Here is a 21,160-nt window from a genome sequence, read left to right as displayed (position 1 = left end):
TTGCTTAAAACCTTTCAGCCCCCACCCCCCCACCTCCCATACCAGGTCACAGAGACAGGATCTGCACACACACCCTCCCCCGCCTTACTTTTACAAACGCTCTCTGCTCTCTATATTATCCCTGTGCTTCACTGGGGCTGACATCACTTTGAGTTCCTTGGAAGTGCCGGACTGTTCCAGTCCTCAGTGTATGTGCTCGTCCTTGCCTGGGTTACCTTCTCTGTCTGGATATCTTGGCAAGTGCTTACTCACCCTTCAAAACCAGCTCAGGCATCTCCTTTGTGAAATCTTCTCTGACTCTCCCAAGGATTCCTTTATGCCACATACTCGCTTGGATCTCCACCCGACATATCTTTTTTTATTATTCTGTATTAGAATTTTTTAAAAAAATGACAGTTATTTCTTCCTTTCTAGACACAATGCTCCTGAGGGCAGGGAATGAGAAAAGGAACTAATATTCAACTTTGGACCCATCACGTGACATTCCTGGCTGTTTTCTCACTGTACAATGACAGCTTTCTTTTCAGATACTTTGTAATTCTAGATGTCAGGGCAAGACATTGAAGATGGAGATGTAACTCACGAGACCGGCATTCCCAAACTATGTTCTGTGGAACGCGGATTTCTTGAGATGTTAGTAGGTACTCTGAGAGGAAAAAAAAAGTCTTCCAGATCAAATACTGCATCTCGCGTTCCTTCCTTTGTGCTTCACAAGGCAAATGAATATATTACAGACTCTTGAGAGTTTCTTAAACGTATTGAAACATGGCATTCCTTCTTTAGAACTCCTATTCACATCTCAAAAAAACTGGAGTTTCTCAGAACCCCTGTTTGAGAAATGTTGCACCATCATAGTGGGAATTGCTTTAGAAAATTCACTAGATCTGACTTAAGGGAACGGGTCATGGGTAAGTTTTGATGGGTTAGAGATATGAGGGACGAGAGAAAGGTGAGAGAGAGGCTCAGAGGAGGCTGAAGGGACCCTGGGAAAGTGAAGGATCGTTCAGACATTCAGACTACAGGCTCTGGGATGATGAGGGAGCAGGACAGACTGTCTTAGTCATGTGCTCCCGTTTCCCATCAGCCCGCCCCAGGCCTCCCGACCCGGTTACTCTTACTCTTCCATAGCACTTTCCAGCTTCTGATATCCTGCACTACTGGTTAATTATATTTATTGTCTGTCCCCCTTCCCGCACTGAACGTGACTCCTGTGGAGGAAAGGGATCTTTGTTCTTGGGTGTGTCTCTAGCCCCTAGAAGCAGCCTGGCACACAGTAGGTCCTCATAAACATTGTTGTTGAATTGGGGATAGAAAAAAGATCAACGGTGTCCTCCATGGCCTTTTGTCACATCTGGTCTTCTGTGGACCCAGGACGATCTTTAACCTTAGGATGCGGGGACGGGCAGGATAGCAGCTGGGAGCCCCACTTCAGAGCCCGAGCGCCTTTTTGGGATTCTCTGTCCTACGTGCGCTGCTATGTAGGACCGCAGCCACTTACGTAAGTGCTCTTTCCCCCAGTGTCCTCCTCCGCAAATAATAATAGCATTTACCCACAAACTCAGGAGGATTACGTGAGCTAATGTAATTAAACGTAAAAATCTGAAACAGTGCCTACAAGGTAGTAAGTGCTAATTTATATTACAGCTGCTTGGTTGAGTGCCCTGTCTTTGCTGCTATTGCTGCTGGATTTCCCCACAAAAGTTTGGTTAAATTATTTTTTTTTCCTTCTACAAGTTTTTGCCAAGTTAGCAAATGAATGAAAGTGTGTGCTTGTTTTAAAAACACACAACTATCAATTACTTATCCAACTGACACAGGTCCCAGGAAGGCAGAGACTGCATTATTGAGGCAGAGGAGAGAAGAGGCAAACTAAATAAAAACTATTCCCAATGACGTTTTATTTTTGTCTTTGGCAGAGTCATTTAAAATGAGTCACATGGCCAGTTTGGACTATAATTTAATAGTCTGAGAAAACTTAGTTCCTTTACTGAGCATGAGATTGCACATATGATTTACTTAAAGTCAGAGTTCTGACTGTATATAATATGGGTTCCCATAGGCTCTCTATATCTCATATAATCCCTTGGGTGTACTCAGAGGTAAGAGATATTTTTCTTTTTCACAGATGGGGCAATGAAATATTAATAATGTCAGAAGTCTTATGGCATGTCTTTTTTTTTCTTTTTCCCACAGAGGTGCAATTCTGCTGTCTTTGGTGAGCGGGTTGATGCTTTCGACTTGTTCATGGTTCCCGGGTACCAGTTTACTCTGGTGGGTTACAGGTATGTGGAGTTTACCTGCAGGTATGCCAGTTGTTCAGCTTGGTTGCCCAATTTACTTGCAAGCATGTGCATCTAGACTGGATAGAGATGACCAAGGCCGCCATGTGCTATTACAACCAGCTGCAGCCCCTGTGACCCATCTGTCACCGTGACAGCTGGCTCCAGATTCCACTTCCTCCTATTTCATTTCACCTCTCCTCCTGTAGATGTCTAATTCTGTCCTGACTCTGCTTGCATGATCTCCCCCATCTCCCAAACGACTTACCTAAGACATGCGTGTCCGGTGCCTTCAGGTTTACCGAAGGTCTGAGGAGATGGAGGGTTGAACATTGCCTTGTTGCCAGACCTCCTCCCTCTCCAAGACTCCTTGCTTCTCTGGTTTTCAGGAATGGCCTCCTTTGGGACTCCATAATGAGGCCTGCATTTTCTATCTGCATAGTGTATTTGGCTTCTGTCAGGAGAGATGTCTTTTTATATACTAATTAAGCAGGAGAGATGATGTGTGGATATGTGAGAATATGTGTATCAGTAATAGATGTGGATTGAATAACATGATAAGTAAATTTCTGTACCCCTAAGTGCCATCACCTTGCATGGAGATGTATGTGAAGTCCAATAGGTTGCTCAATTAATGAGGATGGCCAGGCCCTCATCCTCCCAGGGCTGTGTGAACGCACTGTTGCCGTCGCCTTGAGCTATTTTTACTCGCTTGTGTGTTTTCTGGTAGGCGTTCCCTGTGGGGTCGGAGGAAGTTTGCGTGAATATTGGAGTAACCTTTCCTCTCATCAGAGAGATGCCTCATGAGAGTCCTTGAGAAAAGAATCAGATAATTTTGCTAATGCTGAGTGTGCAATGAGCACACACAGCTTCTTAATCTGTGTGCGATTGGGAACAGGAACATGGAGCACAGTGGAAGTTTGTTAAACATTTCTATCATGCTTTTTCTCATGGAGTAGAAGCAACATGCTTATGGGGCAGGTACGTAGCAGCTTCATTTTAAACAGACATATCAACTTTTAGTTACAGAAGAGAAAAGCTGTGAGCTCACAGTGTTATGCTTAGACTTACCTCCGCAGATAAGTAAGTAAAGTCATACCCTGGAGAGTCAAATCTAATCTAGTGTTGTGGTCCCCCTGGAGTATTACATGGTAGTTTAAAAGACTCTAGGGGCAAACAGATTGGAGGCCTCTAATAGACTTTGCAACAGAGAGGAAAGCAGGGCCATAATTCACACGCTTCCTCTCCCTCTCTGATCTGCTTACCTGAAATACGTTGGGTTCAGACTTAATTATCTAGAGATGGTGCCCACTTTTCACTGATTCATCTCTGGAAATCACATCCTAAAGCAGGGTGTAGAAAAAGAAATCATATTTTTCATTGTGCGGTTGAAGTTGGAAGTCCCAGCTGGATCTCGGCATGAAATTAACTATGGCAATGACCAGTACAATGTCATAAATGCAAAGAGCTTGAAATCTTGATGGCAATTGAATTAGTAAAATCAAAGTTCTATTTAAAAAAGACATAAATGTACTAAACATATTCAGAGGACCTATAATTTTATTGTATTAAAAAGTTGATCTTTTGAAAATGAACATGGTAGACATTATAAATATTATTGGAATGTTCTATTACCATTAATTCTGTTTGGTGTCTTAGATGTTGTAAAGATTTGAAGACTCCTGATGTTGTAATTACTCAGGAGACTCATCTCAAACAAAAAAACAGTTAAGGTATACAATTAAGTGAAAAAGGCAAAACGACTAAGAGTGCGTGCCATATGCCACCACTGGTGTACACGAAGAAACGTGTGCATACGCATAGGTGTCTCTGGAAAGATGCAGAAAATGCCAACATTGGTTGCTTTCACTATGGGGAACTAGTGGGTGACGATGGTCAGAAGGACTCTCTTGTACTTTTTGAATTTTGAATTGATAGCCTTTTAAAAAATACAATTTTTGTGGATTTAAAAATATATAGCCTATGTGAAAATAAATTTTAAAAAGACAGTAACAGTCAAGGGAAATTTGAAGAGGTGTTCTTTTTCCCCTCCAGATAATTCTCTGTGCTAAGATAGACGAAACAGTCATTCTCATGTCCTTAGAATATCAAATCATTCTTTTAAAAATTAGTCATTGTAAGCCTGTAAACAGAAAAATATTTAACTTCACTAATAAATGCATGTGATTTAGAATGTTATACTGTTTTCATCATTATTTTGGCAAAGATTTTTAGAAAAGGTAACTTTGTCAGGGCTCCAAAGGGGATACGTTTGGCAAGGTTTCTGGGGGAAAAGGACACGTGTTACCTTTCAGGAAAGCAGTGACCACAGGTAATGACTCTTTAACATGCCTTTACCTCTTGACACAGTAATCGTATTTCTAAGAACCTATTTTAAGGGAATAACCAGAGCTGTAGTCAGATTAATTGACAAAGAAAGAAAGATGTCCCTCACAGGGTCAGAAGCTTCCTGTGTGGCCATCCACAGGAACATGGATGCCGATATTGCGGTGTGTGATCTTGCCGCAATATATATACACAAAATGTTTTAGGCAAAAAATGAATAACATGAGAAAACGTTCTTGATATAATGTCACATAAGAAGCAGAATATAATCCTCAATATAGGGTATGGTTCCATTTACGTAAAAATTCTACCATATAGACATGGGAAAAGATTAGGAGAAATACATCGGAGTTTTGGCAATTCTTAATTGCTTCCTTACAGTTCTGTATTTTTAAAATTTCAAGATGAAAAATTTTTTTTCTGTTATTAAAATAACCATTGTCAGATCCACGTGTAGAATGGTCTCACGTGGAGTTCGAGTCCGTGAGTTGTAGAGGGCCCTGGGATGTTTCTCCTGTTTACAGGCGTTGTGGTCTTTTGAAGCCGGGGAAACAGTCACGTGGCATTGTCCTGTGACGTGCAGGTGGAACTTGCTAATGGGTGTGAACCATGAGGCACTAAGAAGCTGGCTGGGGCCACTCCCTGCTCCTCTTGCTGGCTTTTCTGGAGTTCTTGCCCCGAGCATTGAGGAGTTTGCTGCAGACACCTTGAAGGGTGGATCACAACCATACATTGATTGAAATGTCTAGAAAAGTCATATGCTATGGAAAAGTGTTATAGTGCCCTGGCCAGTTTGGCTCAATGGATAGAGCATCAGCCTACAGACTAAAGGGTCCTGGGTTCAATTCCGGTCAAGGGCACATGCCCGGGTTGCAGGCTCCATCCCCAGTGGGGAGCGTGCAGGAGGCAGCTGATTAATGATTCTCTTTTATCATTGATGTTTCTCTTTCTCTCTCTCTCTCTCTCTCTCTCTCTCTCTCTCTCTCTCTCTCTCTCTCTCTCTCTCTCCCTCTCTCCCTCTCTCCCTCTCTCCCTCTCTCCCCCTTCCTCTCTGAAATCAACAACAAAAAATACATATTTTTAAAAAGTGTTATACTGACAGCTATAAAATGAGGTGCTATAAGACCCTGATATGCTTTCTCAAAGCTGATTTCACAGGAAGTGGGAGAATTGTTATACTTCCTTGGAATTGGCTCAACAAATGAGCCAACATTTGCTAAGGGTCTGCTGTGGACCAGGCAGATTGCACAGCCCCAAACCCACCACGCTGCTGGATAAGGGATGAGCGGACCGCAGACTTGCTAAAGCAGCGTGTCTACAGCACGATCTCGGTCCCATCTCCTTTTGGGCCAGGTGGTTGGGAAAGCCACATACTTAATACAGAACAAGGGGCAGTATTTAAATGGAAGGAAATGCCTTTAGAAAGTTCCTTAGCAAAAACATTCTAGAAACCACACTGACTCTAACATGTTGTCTAAGTCCTGGACCTCGCTAGTTAAATTAAATGGGCATGTTTTTGGTATTGCAGGTAAGTTCAGTTTTTATTGATCTTAGGATCATAACACAAATAATCTAAAAATGCCTTCTTCCTTCTCCCCACCATTCCTGAAGAAATATCACAGGACGGGGGTTCACTGGACCCACATTCCACCTCGGGTTGTACAAGTAACTCACTGTGTGACCTCCAGCAAGACACGTTAACCTTTCCAGACCTCATTTTCTCATTAGTGTGAACATTGGACCAGTCTGCCCCTGAGGTCCCTTCTGGCTCTCAATGGCTGTACATTGGTCATCCTATAAGCCGATATCCATCTCCCTCCCATTTATTTATTTATTTATTTATTTATTTATTTATTTTTGAGAAATGGAAGAGACTATTACTGCTTTCCTGTCTGATTCTTTTTCTTTCTCTCTCTCAAAAACAGGAGCGGCTTCGGCGGCTGGTCTTCTGTGCTTGCCCACGTGGGCAGCCGCTGCTTCTGGCTGCGTCCTCGCCCTCTTCACAGCGTCCATGTGGCCTCCAGTGCTTGGACACCTGATCAGCTCAGGGTCAAACCCTGGGAAAACCATGACCATTGCCATGATAGTTTATCTTCTAGATACATTTTTCTGTGCATGGTGCACAGCTTTTAAATTTGTCCCAGGAGGTGTCTACGCTAGAGAAAGATCAGATGTGCTTTTGGGTGAGTACGGTATAAGGGTCTGGATGAAACTAGTAAGTACTGGCAAAAACCCTTCAAGACGGGGGAGTTAGCACTTTACACGACACGTGGAAATAAATAGGATGATCTGGCCTTTCTCATTAAAAGAGTCTCTTGATTTAAAAAAGCAACACTGGAGAAATGTCTAAATTACTACTTAAAACAAAATTCTTTATTCATTTGAGTTTCAATAATACTTATTACTATAAAGCCCTTTTAAATGAATTAGTTGTGAAAAACAAGTTTAATTCATAATCCTACCTAATAATAGACAAATATGCAAATTTACCGCACCTTCGCTATGCCCAAGCCACGCCCACCAGCCAAGTCACGCCCACCAACCAATCAGGACGAGTATGCAAATTACCCCAACAAAGATGGCGGCTAATTTGCATATCAAGACAGCGTAGAAAGAAGCCAAGAGCTGCAGAAGGGAGCAAAGCTGCGGAGAAGCAAGCAAGCCGGGGGGAGGAGAAGGGAGGAGCGGAGGCGGGGCCGGGGGAGAAGGGAGAAAAGCAGGCGGGCTGGCGGAGAAGGCGGGGCGGTGGAGAAGGGTGGAGCGGAGGCGGGGCCGGGGGAGAAGGGAAAAGCAGGCAGGCTGGCGGAGAAGGCGGGGCAGGGGAGAAGGAAGAAGAGCGGGCGGGCTGGCGGAGAAGGGAGAAAAGCAGGGGGGCTGGTGGAGAAGGCGGGGTGGGGGACAAGGGAGGAGAGCAGGCAGGGCAGGGTAGAGTGCAGCAGGAAACCCTATTGCAGGATTTTTCCTGCAACAGGAACGCTAGTAAAGTATAAAAGAGGTACTAGGTAACACTTGTATTTATGATATGCTGAGAAAGAGGGTGTCCCAAAAAGATGTATACACACTTTGAATAATTTTTTAATTCCAATGAGTTAAACCTGAAAAGAAAGAAACATCAATTGAGCTACTGTCTGTTAAAGTGTGTATACATTTTTTGGGAATTGTGATTTTTTTTTCACTTCTTCTGAATTTTATCTATGATTTTTATTTACTATATTTTTACCCATAAAATATATTTTGCATATGTGAATCTTAGTGTAAATGATAAATTCCCAAATCATAGGATAAATACATTTTTCATTTCAGTGGCTATGAACTTACGTGCTATAATTAAAATTTCATAAACCCATCCCAGTTTAGTACTTCAAAAATTGTTTGCTGGCAATGATGAAATTACTGATGTATAATCTATAAATCAAATGTTGCTTATCATTATAGTTTAAGTAAAACATGTCAGATGCTTCAAGGATAAAACCTTTGAAAAAGTGAAGAGCCAAAACATGTTAGTAGGGGATTCAGTTCTTGTTTGTGCATTCATTCATTTTTCCATTTGTTCATTTACTCATTAAAAAAATGATTGCACACCTCCTGTGTTCTGGAGACTTAAAAGACATAGTGCCCTGGCCGACCTGAAGCCTCAGTGTAGTGGGGGAAACACCGTAGATAAAATTAAACAAATATCTGTGGAAGTGCAGTTGGGGTGAGTGCTGCATATCTAGGCTTCTACCCGAGTTCCTTTGCCGTCTCCCCTGGGCCCTTGGTAAACATCCAACTACTTTGGACATTTTCACATACGTTTATCTAGACATCTGTCAGGAGAGGCTGATTTGGAATACACACACACACACACACACACACACACACACACAAACACACACGCACACACATACTAGAGGCCTGGTGCATGAAAATTCATGCACTGGAGGGGGGGGTCCCTCAGCCCAGCCTGCCCCCTCTCACAGTCTGGCAGCCCTCAGGGGCGGGAGGCGACCCGGCGATCAGGGGAAGATGATGCCCCATCACACCTCTGCTGCTGCCACTGCTGGCAGCGCAAGCCTCAGCTGGCACTGGTTACCTGAGCCTTGGACAGCCCTGGGAGGCTGGGCAGCCACCATCCGAGGCTTGCCTGCACTTTGGGCCAGCCCTGGGCAGCTGGGGGGCTGAGGGGACTGGGGGACTCTGGAGGCTGGCACATGACAAGGCTGGGCCTGCTTAGGGGCGGGCCCAGTCTTGCCACATGCCTGCCGCCCTGGTGGGGCTGAGGGGACTGGGCACCACCATCTTGTGGCTGTGGGCGCTGCCATCTTTGAGGGTGTGACAGTCAATTAGCATATTCCCTCCTTATTGGCTGTGGGCACTGCCATCTTTGAGGGTGGGGCAGTCAATTAACATGTTCCCTCCTTATTGGCTGTGGGCGCCACCATCTTTGAGGGTGTGGCAGTCAATTAGCATATTCCCTTCTTATTGGCTGTGGGCGCCACCATCTTTGAGGGTGTGGCAGTCAATTAGCATATTCTCTCCTTGTTGGCTGTGGGCGCTGTGATCTTTGAGGGCGTGGCATCAATTAGTATATTCCCTCCTTATTGGCTGTGGGTGCCAGCATCTTTGCGATGGCATGAGGGTCAATTAGCATATCCCCTCTAATAGATAGGATATATATTAAAATGACATGAAATACTTAAAATGATTGTTAAAAATTTGATATTTCTGGTGAATTCAAGCTCTCATCTGATTAGAGAAACCCATTGCTGCATTTCCTCCGCGATAACCTTGGCTTTGCGAACTTGGTATTTCTTCTGGTTTCTTTCAGGTGTGTGTGCTCTGTCCTGCTCTGTCCTCCTATGCAATGCCCTGCTCTTTCCTTCCTCCAGCTTGCTTAGGGGTCTGCCATGTGGAGAGCACAAATGAAAGTAAGAGCTGTTCCGAGTTTAAGTTCACTTCTTCAGAGTGTTATGCGTGATGTGCTTTTTGAGTGCCTTCTCAAGTAAGAATTATTATTATTTTTTTTTAGTAAGCATGACACTATATTGATAAGGCCACAAAATTAAGAAATCTTGGTAATTTTCAGAGTAGCTTTTAATACAATTGAAAAGAATGTGTATTCAGTCAGAAACTAGTTATTGTCTGGGTTTCTCCTGCTATTTCCTGGAAATGACACATAATTTTGTTTTGTTCTGTTTTGTTAGCCTGCCACCTAAACCTAACTCTTACTTGACAATTCCTAATTCATATATTGTTCAGTCATATCTCCGTTTCCACTCTTATTCGGTACCACCTTAAAAGTACGTAAACTTTCCATGCAAGCTACATCGTAATACATCCCAACTGAACTCAGCTTTATTGGCCCACCTCTTTGTCACCGTGTGTTCCAGCATGCACACTCTGTGGGGAGCCAGTGCCCAGAACACCCACATCCTAGGCCAGAATTGTTGCCAGGAACACCGCCACGTTGAGAACCTACCTGGCCTCCTTTGTGCCACGTGGAGAAGCCTGAGTCCTTAAGGCTGTTCAGAAGGCTCCTCTCTCTGAGCTCCACCCTCCTCTGCCCGGTCAATAGTGATGCACATGCTCAGCAACCTAACAACTAAGGAAACACTCGGGAAATTAAAAGAAATCCATCAGGGTTCTACTGAGCTGATTGCTTACGATCACCCCCATGATCAAAAGTACTGCTAGAGCAACTGCCAAGGAACTGAGATAAATTAACTTAATAACTGAATTCTCAGGATGTGCCCATGTCACTGAAGCCTTGGCCTCTGGTATTTATCATAGGAAGGATTCTTGGATTAGGATGTAATATCGTCTAATATATTCTTTTTCTTTTGATAGGGACAGTGATGCTAATTATTGGGCTGAATATGCTATTTGGTCCTAAGAAAAGTCTTGACTTTCTTCTTCAAACAAAAAACAGCCCTAATGTGCTTTTCAGAAAGAGTGAAAAATATATGAAACTTTGTAAGTATAGTTTTGCTTTCTTTTTTAAAAGCATTTGTTAAAAATATAAAGCTTTGAACATATATGAAATTAAAGAGTATAATGAACCCTCATGTACCCTTCGCCCAGTTCCAACAATTGTTATTAACAGCTATCTTCCCTATGGTTTTTGGTGAAATACTTTAAAGAGAATCTCTGATATGTCATTTCAACTGTAAATACTCTGTGTTAGTTTTGTTTCACTTCTAACATAGATAAGTTGATTTAACAGGTAAAATTTCCAAAATGCTTTGTTTTAATAGTTGAGGCTATTTTTCCATTTCTTTTTCTTCTTTTTTGGGAGATTAAATATGTTAACTTTTGAAATATTGATGAGCTATAAAGTCAAACATGAAATAAGTTTACTATTTAATAAGACTCATTTCAAATGAAATAGATTAATAATATTTATTGAATGTATAAAATTTGCACATGGTGTTTTGGATACAATAAATTTCACAACTACACAGTGTTACGTAGGATTTAAAAACATGGAAAGGCCCCCTTCTCCCCGGCGCAGGGCACAATGCATACATGACGTCCCTGTTGTGGGAAGCACATCCCCCATCACACACGTGGCTTATGGCATGTGGGCCTTCACACATGAACTGATGGACTTTAATTAGCTTGGATGCTGAACTACTCCCGCCTGTAACATGGAGAAGAAGCTCTGGTCACGGGCTGCTCCTGGGACCCTAGCTGCACCTTTTCCAGGACTGGCTTCTCCCAATAAACTTTGGTTTAATTAAAAAAAAAAAAAAGGTAAAAAACTGGTCTACATCCTCAATGAGTTGATACTTTACTAAAGAAGACAAAATATTATAGTGTGAAGAGATAGAAAACAATCAAGAAGCTACATAAATGCCCTACCTGGTCTGGCTCAGTGGATAGAGCATTGGCCTGTGGACTGAAGGGTCCTGGGTTCGATTCCGGTCAAGGGCACATGCCTGGGTTGCAGTCTTAACCCCCAGTGGAGGGTGTGCAGGAGGCAGCCGATCCATGATTCTCTCTCATCATGGATGATTCTATCTCTCTCCCCCCTCTGCAATCAATAAAAACATTTTTTTTAAAAAAAGAAAGCTACATAAAATCTCAATATATTTCTAAAAGAAATGTTACAAAGCAGTAAGACCATTATATAAAAACCTTAAAATGTGTTCTATAATAATTGGAAAAGGTTATTTTCAAGAATATTTTTAAAATTAAAAAAATATATTTGTGTCCTTATGTTTTGAAACCAAGATCTGGCAGTTTTTGCTTGTTTGTTTTGAATCCCGACCATCTTTGCCTTTTTAATTTATTATTAAGAACCATAAGTCTTTAACTGATTCATCAAATTGAGGCGTTTGGAACAATTTACTTACAAGTTGTTTAGACAGTTTTATGTGATTTTTTAAACTAGATTTTCTCTTTTAGAGCCATTTTAGGTTCATAACAAAATTGAGCAGGAAGCACAAAGGTTTCCCATAACCCCCCTGACCTCACATGCACACAGCCTCCCCCCATTATCAACATCTCCCACTGGAGTGGTTCATTCATCTCTATTGGTGAACATACATAGACACATCACTGTCACCCAGAGTCCATAGTTTACAGTAGGGCTCACTGTTGGTGTGGTAGATCCTATGGGTTTGTGGTAGATCCTATGGGTTTGTATCAAATGTATAATGATATGTACCCACCCTTATAGTATCATACAGAGAAGTTTCACTCGCTGCCCTAAAAATCCTCTGTGATCTGCCTATTTATTCATCCTTCCCTCCCCTACCCATGGAACCACTATCTTTATCTTTTAAAAATGTTAATAGATTTTATTTTTTTAGAGCAGTTTTAGGTTTACAGAAAAATTGAACAGAAAGTACAGAGTTCCCATATACCAGTACCTCCTCTGACTCCTACCCCCACAGCTTCCACCATTATTAGCATCTTGCATTATTGTGGTATATTTGTTATAATTGATGAGCCAATATTGGTAAATTATTATGAACTGAAGTTCATAGTTTACGTTAGAGTTCATTCTTTTTGTTGTATGTCCTATGGGTTTTGAAAAATGTGTAATCACATGTCTCTACCATTACAGTATTGTACAGAGCAGTTTGCTACCTAAACAATCCCTGTGCTCCACCTGTTCACCCTTCCCTCCCTCCTCCAAGCTCCTTGCAACCACTGTCTCCATTGTTTTGCCTTTTCTAGAATGTCAGTCTTTGTCTTTCAACTTCAGAGTTCAATCTACTATTTTTGCAATTTTTCATGTGTTAGGATTTATTTCCATCATCTTACTTTTATTTTTCTACTTTCTCTAGGTATATACTTTCCTTGTTTATCTTCTTGCTTTTTTTTTCAATGTTTTTATTGATTTTAGAGAGAGATAGAAACATCAATGAGAGGGAAACATTGATCAGCTACCTCCTGCACACCTTCTGTTGGGGATCAAGCCCTCAACCCGGGCATGTGCTCTAACCAGGAATCGAACTGGTGACCTCTTGGTGCATGGGACCACGCTCAACCAATTGAACTACACCAACTGGGCTCTCTACCTTTGTTTTTAAACTGCCCCTTGCACTAATTCTCTATTCAGCTTTGTCTAATCTGCTGTTTATTTTGCCCATTGAGTTTCTAATTTCAGTTATTATAGTTACGATATAATTTTATTTCTACAAGCCTATTAATTTCCTTACAAATTTTCCTGATCACTGAGTTAGTCTCATGTTCCTCAGTCATACTGTTGAATGTCCTCTTTTATTTTTCTAAACATGTTAAGTGCCTTATTTTATATTCTGATTCTTTTGTTGTTTGTTTGTTTGTTTGTTTTGTTAATCCATACCCCAGGCTATTTTTGACATTGATTTTTGTTTTTTTTTTAAGAGAGAGTGGAAGGGAGGGAGAGTGGAAGAGCGGGGTTGGGGGCGGGGGAGAGAGACATCAATTAAGAGACACATCCATTGGTTGCCTCCTTCACGCACCCCAACCAGGACCGGGGATTGAACTTGCAACCTAGGTATATGCTTTTGACCAGGAATCTAACCTGTGACCCTTCGGTGGTGGGCCAATGCTCTAACCACTCAATAACACTGGCCAGGGCTATATTTTGATTCTTAAAATTTAATATCAAGTATTTGTGGGCTTGATTCTTTTTTTTAATATATATTTTATTGATTTCAGAGAGGAAGGGAGAGGGAGAGATATATATATAAACATCAATGATGAGAGAGAATCATTGATTGGCTGCTTCCTGCGTGCTCCCTACTGGGGATGGAGCTCACAACCCGGGCATGTGCCCTTGACCGGAATCAAACCCAGGACCCTTTAGTCCGCAGGCCAGTGCTCTATCCGCTGAGCCAAACCAGCTAGGGCTGTGGGCTTGATTCTTTAGAATGATTTTTTCCTGCTGGTTCCTGCTCATGGAAAGTTGTTTTCTTGTATATTACCTTGTATGTATTTATGATTTACTTTAATCTCATGGCTATTGGAATATTTTTAGGGCAGATTCTTTAAAACCTGTTATTCAAGTACGGGTTATGTGTGCATGTCACACATGAAAATTAACTCAGGAATTAGACATTTCCCCTTTGCACAAAATCCTTGATTAATAGGTGTAATAATTTCATGCAAGTTATTTTTTAAGCAAACTTAACTTCTTTTAAACAAGTATCTTTGCTTTCTGTTTAGTTTTGTGGCTGCTCGTTGGTGTGGGGTTATTAGGATTAGGACTACGGCATAAAAGCTATGAGAGGAAGTTGGGCAAAAGGGTAAGTAAATACCAATCTTAACATAGGATTTTGTAGGATATATATGTATATATATACATTTGTACACTTCTCCATTATGACTGAGCTCTAGACCTGGATCTAATGACTTTAAGGCCCTGTATTTCATCGCCTTAACCCTTAGGTCAGAGGCTAATAACAGAATTATTTTATGAAGATGGGTTGGGTTCTTGGGACAGGATAGACACACATTGTTGAGGCAAACTGCTTGTGATTTTGTTATACATAGAAGTTATTTTTCTCATCCCATGGCTTAACATATCTAAACCATGAAATAAAGACCTACTTTACAATGGCTTCTTTGTACTTTCTGGCAGATATTGCTGCAGGCAATAATGTGAGATTCTTTGATTGAATAAAAATCTTACAGACAATCCTTGATTTTTCAGATTTGGGGTAACTTGTGTATTGATGAGGTGTGGAAGTTTCCTTGTCTCTTTCTTTTCCCTCTTGCTGTCTACAATTTTGTATGTTTTTTCCCTTTCTCTGTTAGAGAAGTGGGAAAGAGTAAGTCATTGCAATGTTATGCTATCCTCCGCTCTGATAAAAAGCTTGATGCATATCATAATGCAGTGAGAGTCACAGTTTTGGGTAAGGTAAAATAGAATTCATGGGTTAACTTTGGATTTTAGCAATCTGTATTACCAGGCAAATGTTTCATATTAAATAAAAAGCTATACTGAAGATGCAGAGCCTGCTTCTCTTGTTGACCTTGGTACTCTTAGCACCTCATGGAGTGCTTGGCACATCCTTGGAACTCAGTAACTATTTCTTAATTAAGCTCATTACATGATCTCTTTCTTTTTCCCTTTACTTATTATTTATTACTTATTTATTATTTATCATTATTTATTACTGCAAATAATGTCAGCCAGAAGAGGATACGTAATGTCAGGGATTCTTTTCAAAAGGAGTCATTTCAGTTGGATTTTGTGCCTGTTCTTTTCGCCATTCATTCATTCATTCGTTTGATAAATCTTTGAATGTCTCATTTGTGCCTGGTGACAGAGAATAGAAGGTAAACAAACGAGTTAGACAAGATGCCTGCTCTCACGGAGTTTACATTCTAGTAGGGGAGAGAGACAGTATTCAGAGGAACAAGTAAGGTATCAGAATGGCTTCTGTTTTTTTGGTTTGAGCAACTGGATGGAGGGAGGTAGCATTTACTGAGGATTGGAGGAATGAGGGAATACCAGGTTTTGGGGTGATAAAATCCAGAGTTAATTAGTTGCATGAAAAGGGATAGCTTGCTGAATATAACCATGCTCTTGAACTCTCTGTTGATGGTTCCATTCTCTTTATGTGACACTCACTAAACGGGGTAATTTTTCTTGTGTAAAGATGAAATGCCCAGCTCACTGCTGGTGGCACATTGAGCTTTTTGTGTTGAGTAATGGCCCTCTGACACCTTGAAGTTGCTGCTTATTCTTCTCCCAGTCTGAGCTCTATGGCCCACTTTGAGGTATTTTTCAGTTGTGGCGATGGATTTGTTCTAATCCTGCCATCCTCTTTCACAGGATCCCTGTTGTGGGCCAGAAGGTATTAGTTTGAGATGATGATTAGGGTTGGGCAGTGCATTCTCTGGCTGAGCCCATTGACCCAAAGAGGAACTCTGAAAGGGGCTGTGCTCCTGAGCCTGGCCTTGTGGGGACAGTAGGGGAGCAGCACCCCCATACCTCAGTTAGAAGGGGCACACCACTTTACAAACATGTTAAAGGACTCTGTACCCCTCTGTGATCTCCTTCTTCTCCGGGGCAAGGGAAACCCCTCTCCTGAATGTGGTGTTTATCATTTCCATGCATTTCTTTATATTGTTACAATACATGCTCTATCTCAAGACAGTATTGTTTTTTCCATTTTTTTTAACTTTATCTAAATGACATCTGACATATATATTTTACAACTTATTTTTTTCTTAAAATCATCTTTGTGAGATTCATTCACGTGGAAATACATATCCTCAACTCATTTATTAGCTCTGTGTAGTATTCTGTTATTTGTAAGTGATACAATTTATTTATTCATTTTCCTATTTTTGCCTTTTGCAACAACAGCCAGATTGTTTCTAAATGTTTGCTATTATAAACAACCTTTATTACAAATGCTCACGTTCCAAACTTCTAAGCTTAAGCTAGACGTTCACTGAGGATTATGAGAAACCATTTAGCAAATATCTCCTTATTTTTATGAATTAAATGTGGGCAGATACGGAAATGCCGTTGCTGAAATATGAATTTTGGTAGAGGGAGGTGGAAAAAATGGGATCATTGAACCTGCCGTTGTTTATAGTTATCCTAATTCACATTAAAACTTCCTCAGGCACCAACTACTGAAGTCTCTGCTGCCATCTGGCCTTTCAGGTTTGGCTTCGACAATGAAGGATGGTCTAGTCTAGAAAGATCAGCTCAGCTGCTTAATGAAACAGGTGGGTCTTACTGGAATTAGTTTTAGGTTTTGAGAAACTACTATTATTACTTTTCTTTTGAGCAAGATCATAAGTACCAGGAGGAGGGTTTGCTGGGTCATAAACTAATCTCTTAAAAAGGCTTTACCTTGGTGGGCAGCTGCAGGAGGATTTAGCTTCTATAATCACATTTGTCTTTGTTTGAGAGCAATTAATTCTGTTGATTCTGAACAAAGCCTCACACTGGGTATCTACAGGGGATTCTTGTCATGCCTTTGCTCTTAGAGATGCCCCTGCTGGTGGCTCCTGTCACTTGGGGACTCACTTTGGAGACCAATAAACTGTCAGGTTAAAACTGTTAGGATCAGAGTGATGCTCATTTGTGAAGCAAATTGCCTTTAAGGGACTGGGGCACAGGGCAGGGGCAGGCTAGTAGGGGGCAATGGGAAAAAGGGGGGGGCATATGTAATACTTTCAACAATAATGATTTTAAAATAAGTAAATTAATTAAATTTTATTTTTTAATTCTTTATTTTTTATTATTTTTTAAAATTCTTTATTGTTTAAAGTATTGCATATAGTATTATATGTCTCCTTTTCCCCCACAGTGACCTTTCCCTGGCCACCTCCACACACACCCCCCACCCTCCCCGCACATGCCCTTACCCCCCACTAGTGTCTGTGTCCATTGGTTATGCTTATATGCATTCATACAAGTCCTTTGGTTGATCTCTTACCACCGCCCCCCTTCCTCCCCTGCTTCCCTCTGAAGTTTGACGGTCTGTTTGATGCTTCTCTATCTCTGGATCTATTTTTTTTCATCAGTTTATGTTGTTCATTATATTTCACTAATGGGTGAGATCATGTGATATTTATCTTTCTCCAACTGGCTTATTTCACTTAGCATAATGCTCTCCAATTAAAATTTTAAAATAGCCTAAGGGACAATTTTAAGTTTCCATGCCTGGGGAGCTCATCTTTGAATGAAGCATCCTTGAAAATATGTGGGCATTTGGTTCCTAGATCAACTGCATGGAACGTGGAGCAAGATATGTAAAAGGCTGAACTGTTCTGGTTATTCCTAATGATAAGCCTGTCTCCCGGGAAATTGCAGAGGGTCTGTACGAGTTTAATCCGGCTAAGAAATCTCCTTGGCCTTTAGTCCTGATTACAGGTCTCCAAGGCACATCTGGTCAGGTCTGGCAAAACCAATACACTTACTTCTGTGCCAATACTATGGAGGTGTTTGCCCAAAAGTAAAATGCTATTGTGCACCACTCTATTTCTGGACATAAATTGGGTATTTGAGAAAGGCATTATGCTTATTTGAGATTTGGGGAATGAGGTTAATATTATTTGAAAATTTAGAAAAGTTATGTTTTTATCCTTTTCTGCATTTTCTTAAGGTGCCCCACGTATTAATTACATTCTAAATATGGGAAAGCTCCCTGATAGCTCAGATTTGGTTCACGTCACTTTCGTGACTCTTTAAGAACTTGTTTTGGATTTCTGAGTGAAGGCAACGGGTTCAAGAACAACGTTTTGCTCATTGTGTTTGCATTGTTGTGGTTAATCACTGTGTGCCTTTTTTTTTTTTTCTGAACAGGTGCAGATTTCATAACAATTTTGGAGAGTGATGCTTCTAAGCCCTTTATTGGGAACAATGACTTAACCATGTGGTTAGGGGAGAAGCTGGGCTTCTATACTGACTTTGGTCCAAGCACAAGGGATCACACTTGGGGGTGAGTGTTCCTTGGGTACTAATCCTGAACATAACTCTGAAAGGCCAGGCAGCAGAGGCTTAGAGTGGGAAGGTGAGATTGTCGGACCTTAGTCCCATGACTGTGCCCCACTGATGCTTCCTGGGGGATGAGGAAGTGCCGAAGACATGCATATTCCATAATTGTTTGAATGGTTTTCCTATCACCAGATATTTTCAATTTACCACTAGAAACCATACAGCGTAAGAGCTGAGATTATAACAGTAGGCATATCAGACCTGGACATTGTCTTCATGGAGTTTATATTCTCATGTAAAGATACAGAAAATAAACGAGGACACAAAAAAGTAAATAACATTGGAGAGAACCAAGATGGCGGCATAGGTCAATGCTGGACTCACTTGCCACCTTCCACAACCACATCAAAATTACAACTAAAATACAGAACAACCATCATTCAGAACCACCTGAAAGCTGGCTGAATGGAAGTCCTATAACTAGAGAAGTAAAGAAGAAAGCACTTTGAGACTGGTAGGAAAGGTGGAGATCTGGAACAGGTTGGTCCAACACCCACGTGTGCCATTTATTTAATCAGGAGGGAGATCATCTCTGTGGAGGCCTCCCATAAGGAGCAAGGGGTCCCAGCCCCACACCAGACCCCCCAGCCTGGGGTTCCAGAGCTGGAAAGAGAAGTCCCTGTAACTCGGGCTGTAAAAACCAGTGGGGATTGGGTCTGAGTGACAAGGAGGCTGCTGGAGACTCAGGTATTCCTTTTAAAGGGTCTGAGCACAAACTTATAAGGTCCTGCTTCCTTTGAGCTCCAGGGCCAGGTGGCAGCTTTGGGGGATCCAAACACATATGGAGAGGAACTGGATTGTCTGGCATTGGGGCAGGAACTTGGGGGCAGCTTTCTCCCTGACAGTGGAGTTTGCAGGGGTCATTGTTCCTGTGCTGGGACCTCCCCTGTCACAGGGCTGACTGGAAGCCATATCTGACTCTCCATTAGCCTGGAACACACTGTTTGCTCTGCCCTGGGGATTCCCCTAGATCCTGCCCCATCCAGTTTGCAGCCCCACCCAACCTGTTTGCAGCGGCCTTTCCATATGCCTGACCTGTCCTGGCTCAGGCTTCAGACTTTGCTAAAATCTCTCAAACAAGCTACAGCTGGCGTCAGCATGCCCCAAAATTATCAATAAAAGGCCCAAGACCTGGCACTAGCACCAGCCTGCCTTGATTCGCAGGTGGGACTTTCCTGGGCACCTCCAAGCCCAATACAAATAGCTCCTGCCAAGTGGCCCCCTAGTGCCAGTGTACCCAGTGGACAGCTTCAGACCATAGCAGATTTCAACTCTATACACCCACAAATGACACACTCAAGAGGCAGACTCAGTGAGCACTAAAGCCCCACTGAAGCAAGTCCTGCTCCATCGGGGTGTTTTCTGCACAGCAGCTCTCCCACTATACTCACAGTGGGTCCTCACAGGAAATTAACTTGGAGGTCAATTCCTCCTAGAGGTGCCAACAGCAATCAATGCTCAACTATAAGACTATGCACACAGCCCACACAGGGGTGCACCTAGAGTGCCCAGCTCAAGTGACTGGGGAGGCTGAGCCACTCGGCCCTACAGGATACCTACTACACAAGGCCACTCTACCAATTCCAAGAGACATAGCCACTCTACTTAATACGTAGAAACAAATCCCCAGGGAAGCATTCAAAATGTGGAGACAAACATATCACAAATGAAAGAAATGGAAGCAAGCAAACTACTGGATACAGAGTTCAAAACCATGGTTATAAGGTTACTCAAGAATTTCCATGAGAGCTTCAATGGACTTAGACTTTCAAAGATCTCAGTGAGAATTTCAAAGACATGAAAAAGGACCAGTCAGAAATTAAGCACACACTAACTGAAATAAAGAATAATTTACAGAATAATCTTCAACAGTAGAGTAGAGGATTCCAAGAATCAAATAAACAATTTGTAATATGAGGAAGCAAAAAAACACCCAATCAGAAGAGAAAAAAAAAAGAATAAAAAAATATGAAGATAGTGTAAGGAACCTCTGGGACAACTTCACGCATACCAACATTCGCATTATGGGGGTGCCAGAAGATGAAAAGAGAGAGAGCAAGATATTGAAAACCTATTTGAAGAAATAATGACAGAAAACTCCCCCTACCTGGTGAAAGAAATAGACTTACAAGTCCAGGAAGCACAGAGGGTCCCAAACAAGAGGAATCCAAAGAGGCCCACACCAAGACACATCATAATTAAAATGCCAAGGGCTAAAGACAAAGAGAGAATCTTAAAAGCTGCAAGAGAAAAACAGTTAGTTACCTACAAGGGAGTACCCATAGACTGTCAGGTGATTTCTCAACAGGAACTTTGCAGGCCAGAAGGGATTGGCAAGAAATATTCAAAGTGATAAATAGCAAGGACCTACAACTAAGATTACTCAGCAAAGCTCTTATTTAGAATTGAGGATCAGATAAAGAGCTTCACAGACAAGAAAAGGCTAAGTGAGTTCATTACCACCAGACCAGTATTACACGAAGTGTTGAAGAGTATTCTTTAAGAAGAGGAAGAAGAAGAAAAAGATTAAAAATATGAACAATAAAATGGCAATAAATACATATCTACCAACAACTGAATCTAAAAATCAAAATAA

General features: G+C 41.6%; 1 protein-coding gene across 1 annotated transcript in view; it reads left to right on the top strand.

The window, feature by feature from the left end:
- Window positions 1–21,160, top strand: part of CWH43 (cell wall biogenesis 43 C-terminal homolog) — a gene marked incomplete at its 3' end in the record, with an annotated part of 46,441 nt that overhangs the window by 10,988 nt on the left and 14,293 nt on the right. Inside the window, exons 6-11 of the mRNA XM_079779373.1 lie at window positions 2,194–2,282; window positions 6,551–6,808; window positions 10,452–10,577; window positions 14,265–14,344; window positions 16,682–16,787; window positions 18,373–18,508. Coding sequence (XP_079635499.1) covers window positions 2,194–2,282; window positions 6,551–6,808; window positions 10,452–10,577; window positions 14,265–14,344; window positions 16,682–16,787; window positions 18,373–18,508 — 795 coding nt within the window. The remainder of the gene's footprint in view (window positions 1–2,193; window positions 2,283–6,550; window positions 6,809–10,451; window positions 10,578–14,264; window positions 14,345–16,681; window positions 16,788–18,372; window positions 18,509–21,160) is intronic.

Source organism: Cnephaeus nilssonii (assembly GCF_951640355.1).
Source record: "Cnephaeus nilssonii genome assembly, chromosome: 1".
In the NCBI taxonomy this organism is placed as follows: domain Eukaryota; kingdom Metazoa; phylum Chordata; class Mammalia; order Chiroptera; family Vespertilionidae; genus Cnephaeus; species Cnephaeus nilssonii.
Note: the sequence above shows the minus strand (reverse complement) of the source record. Positions and strands in the feature narration are given on the sequence as shown.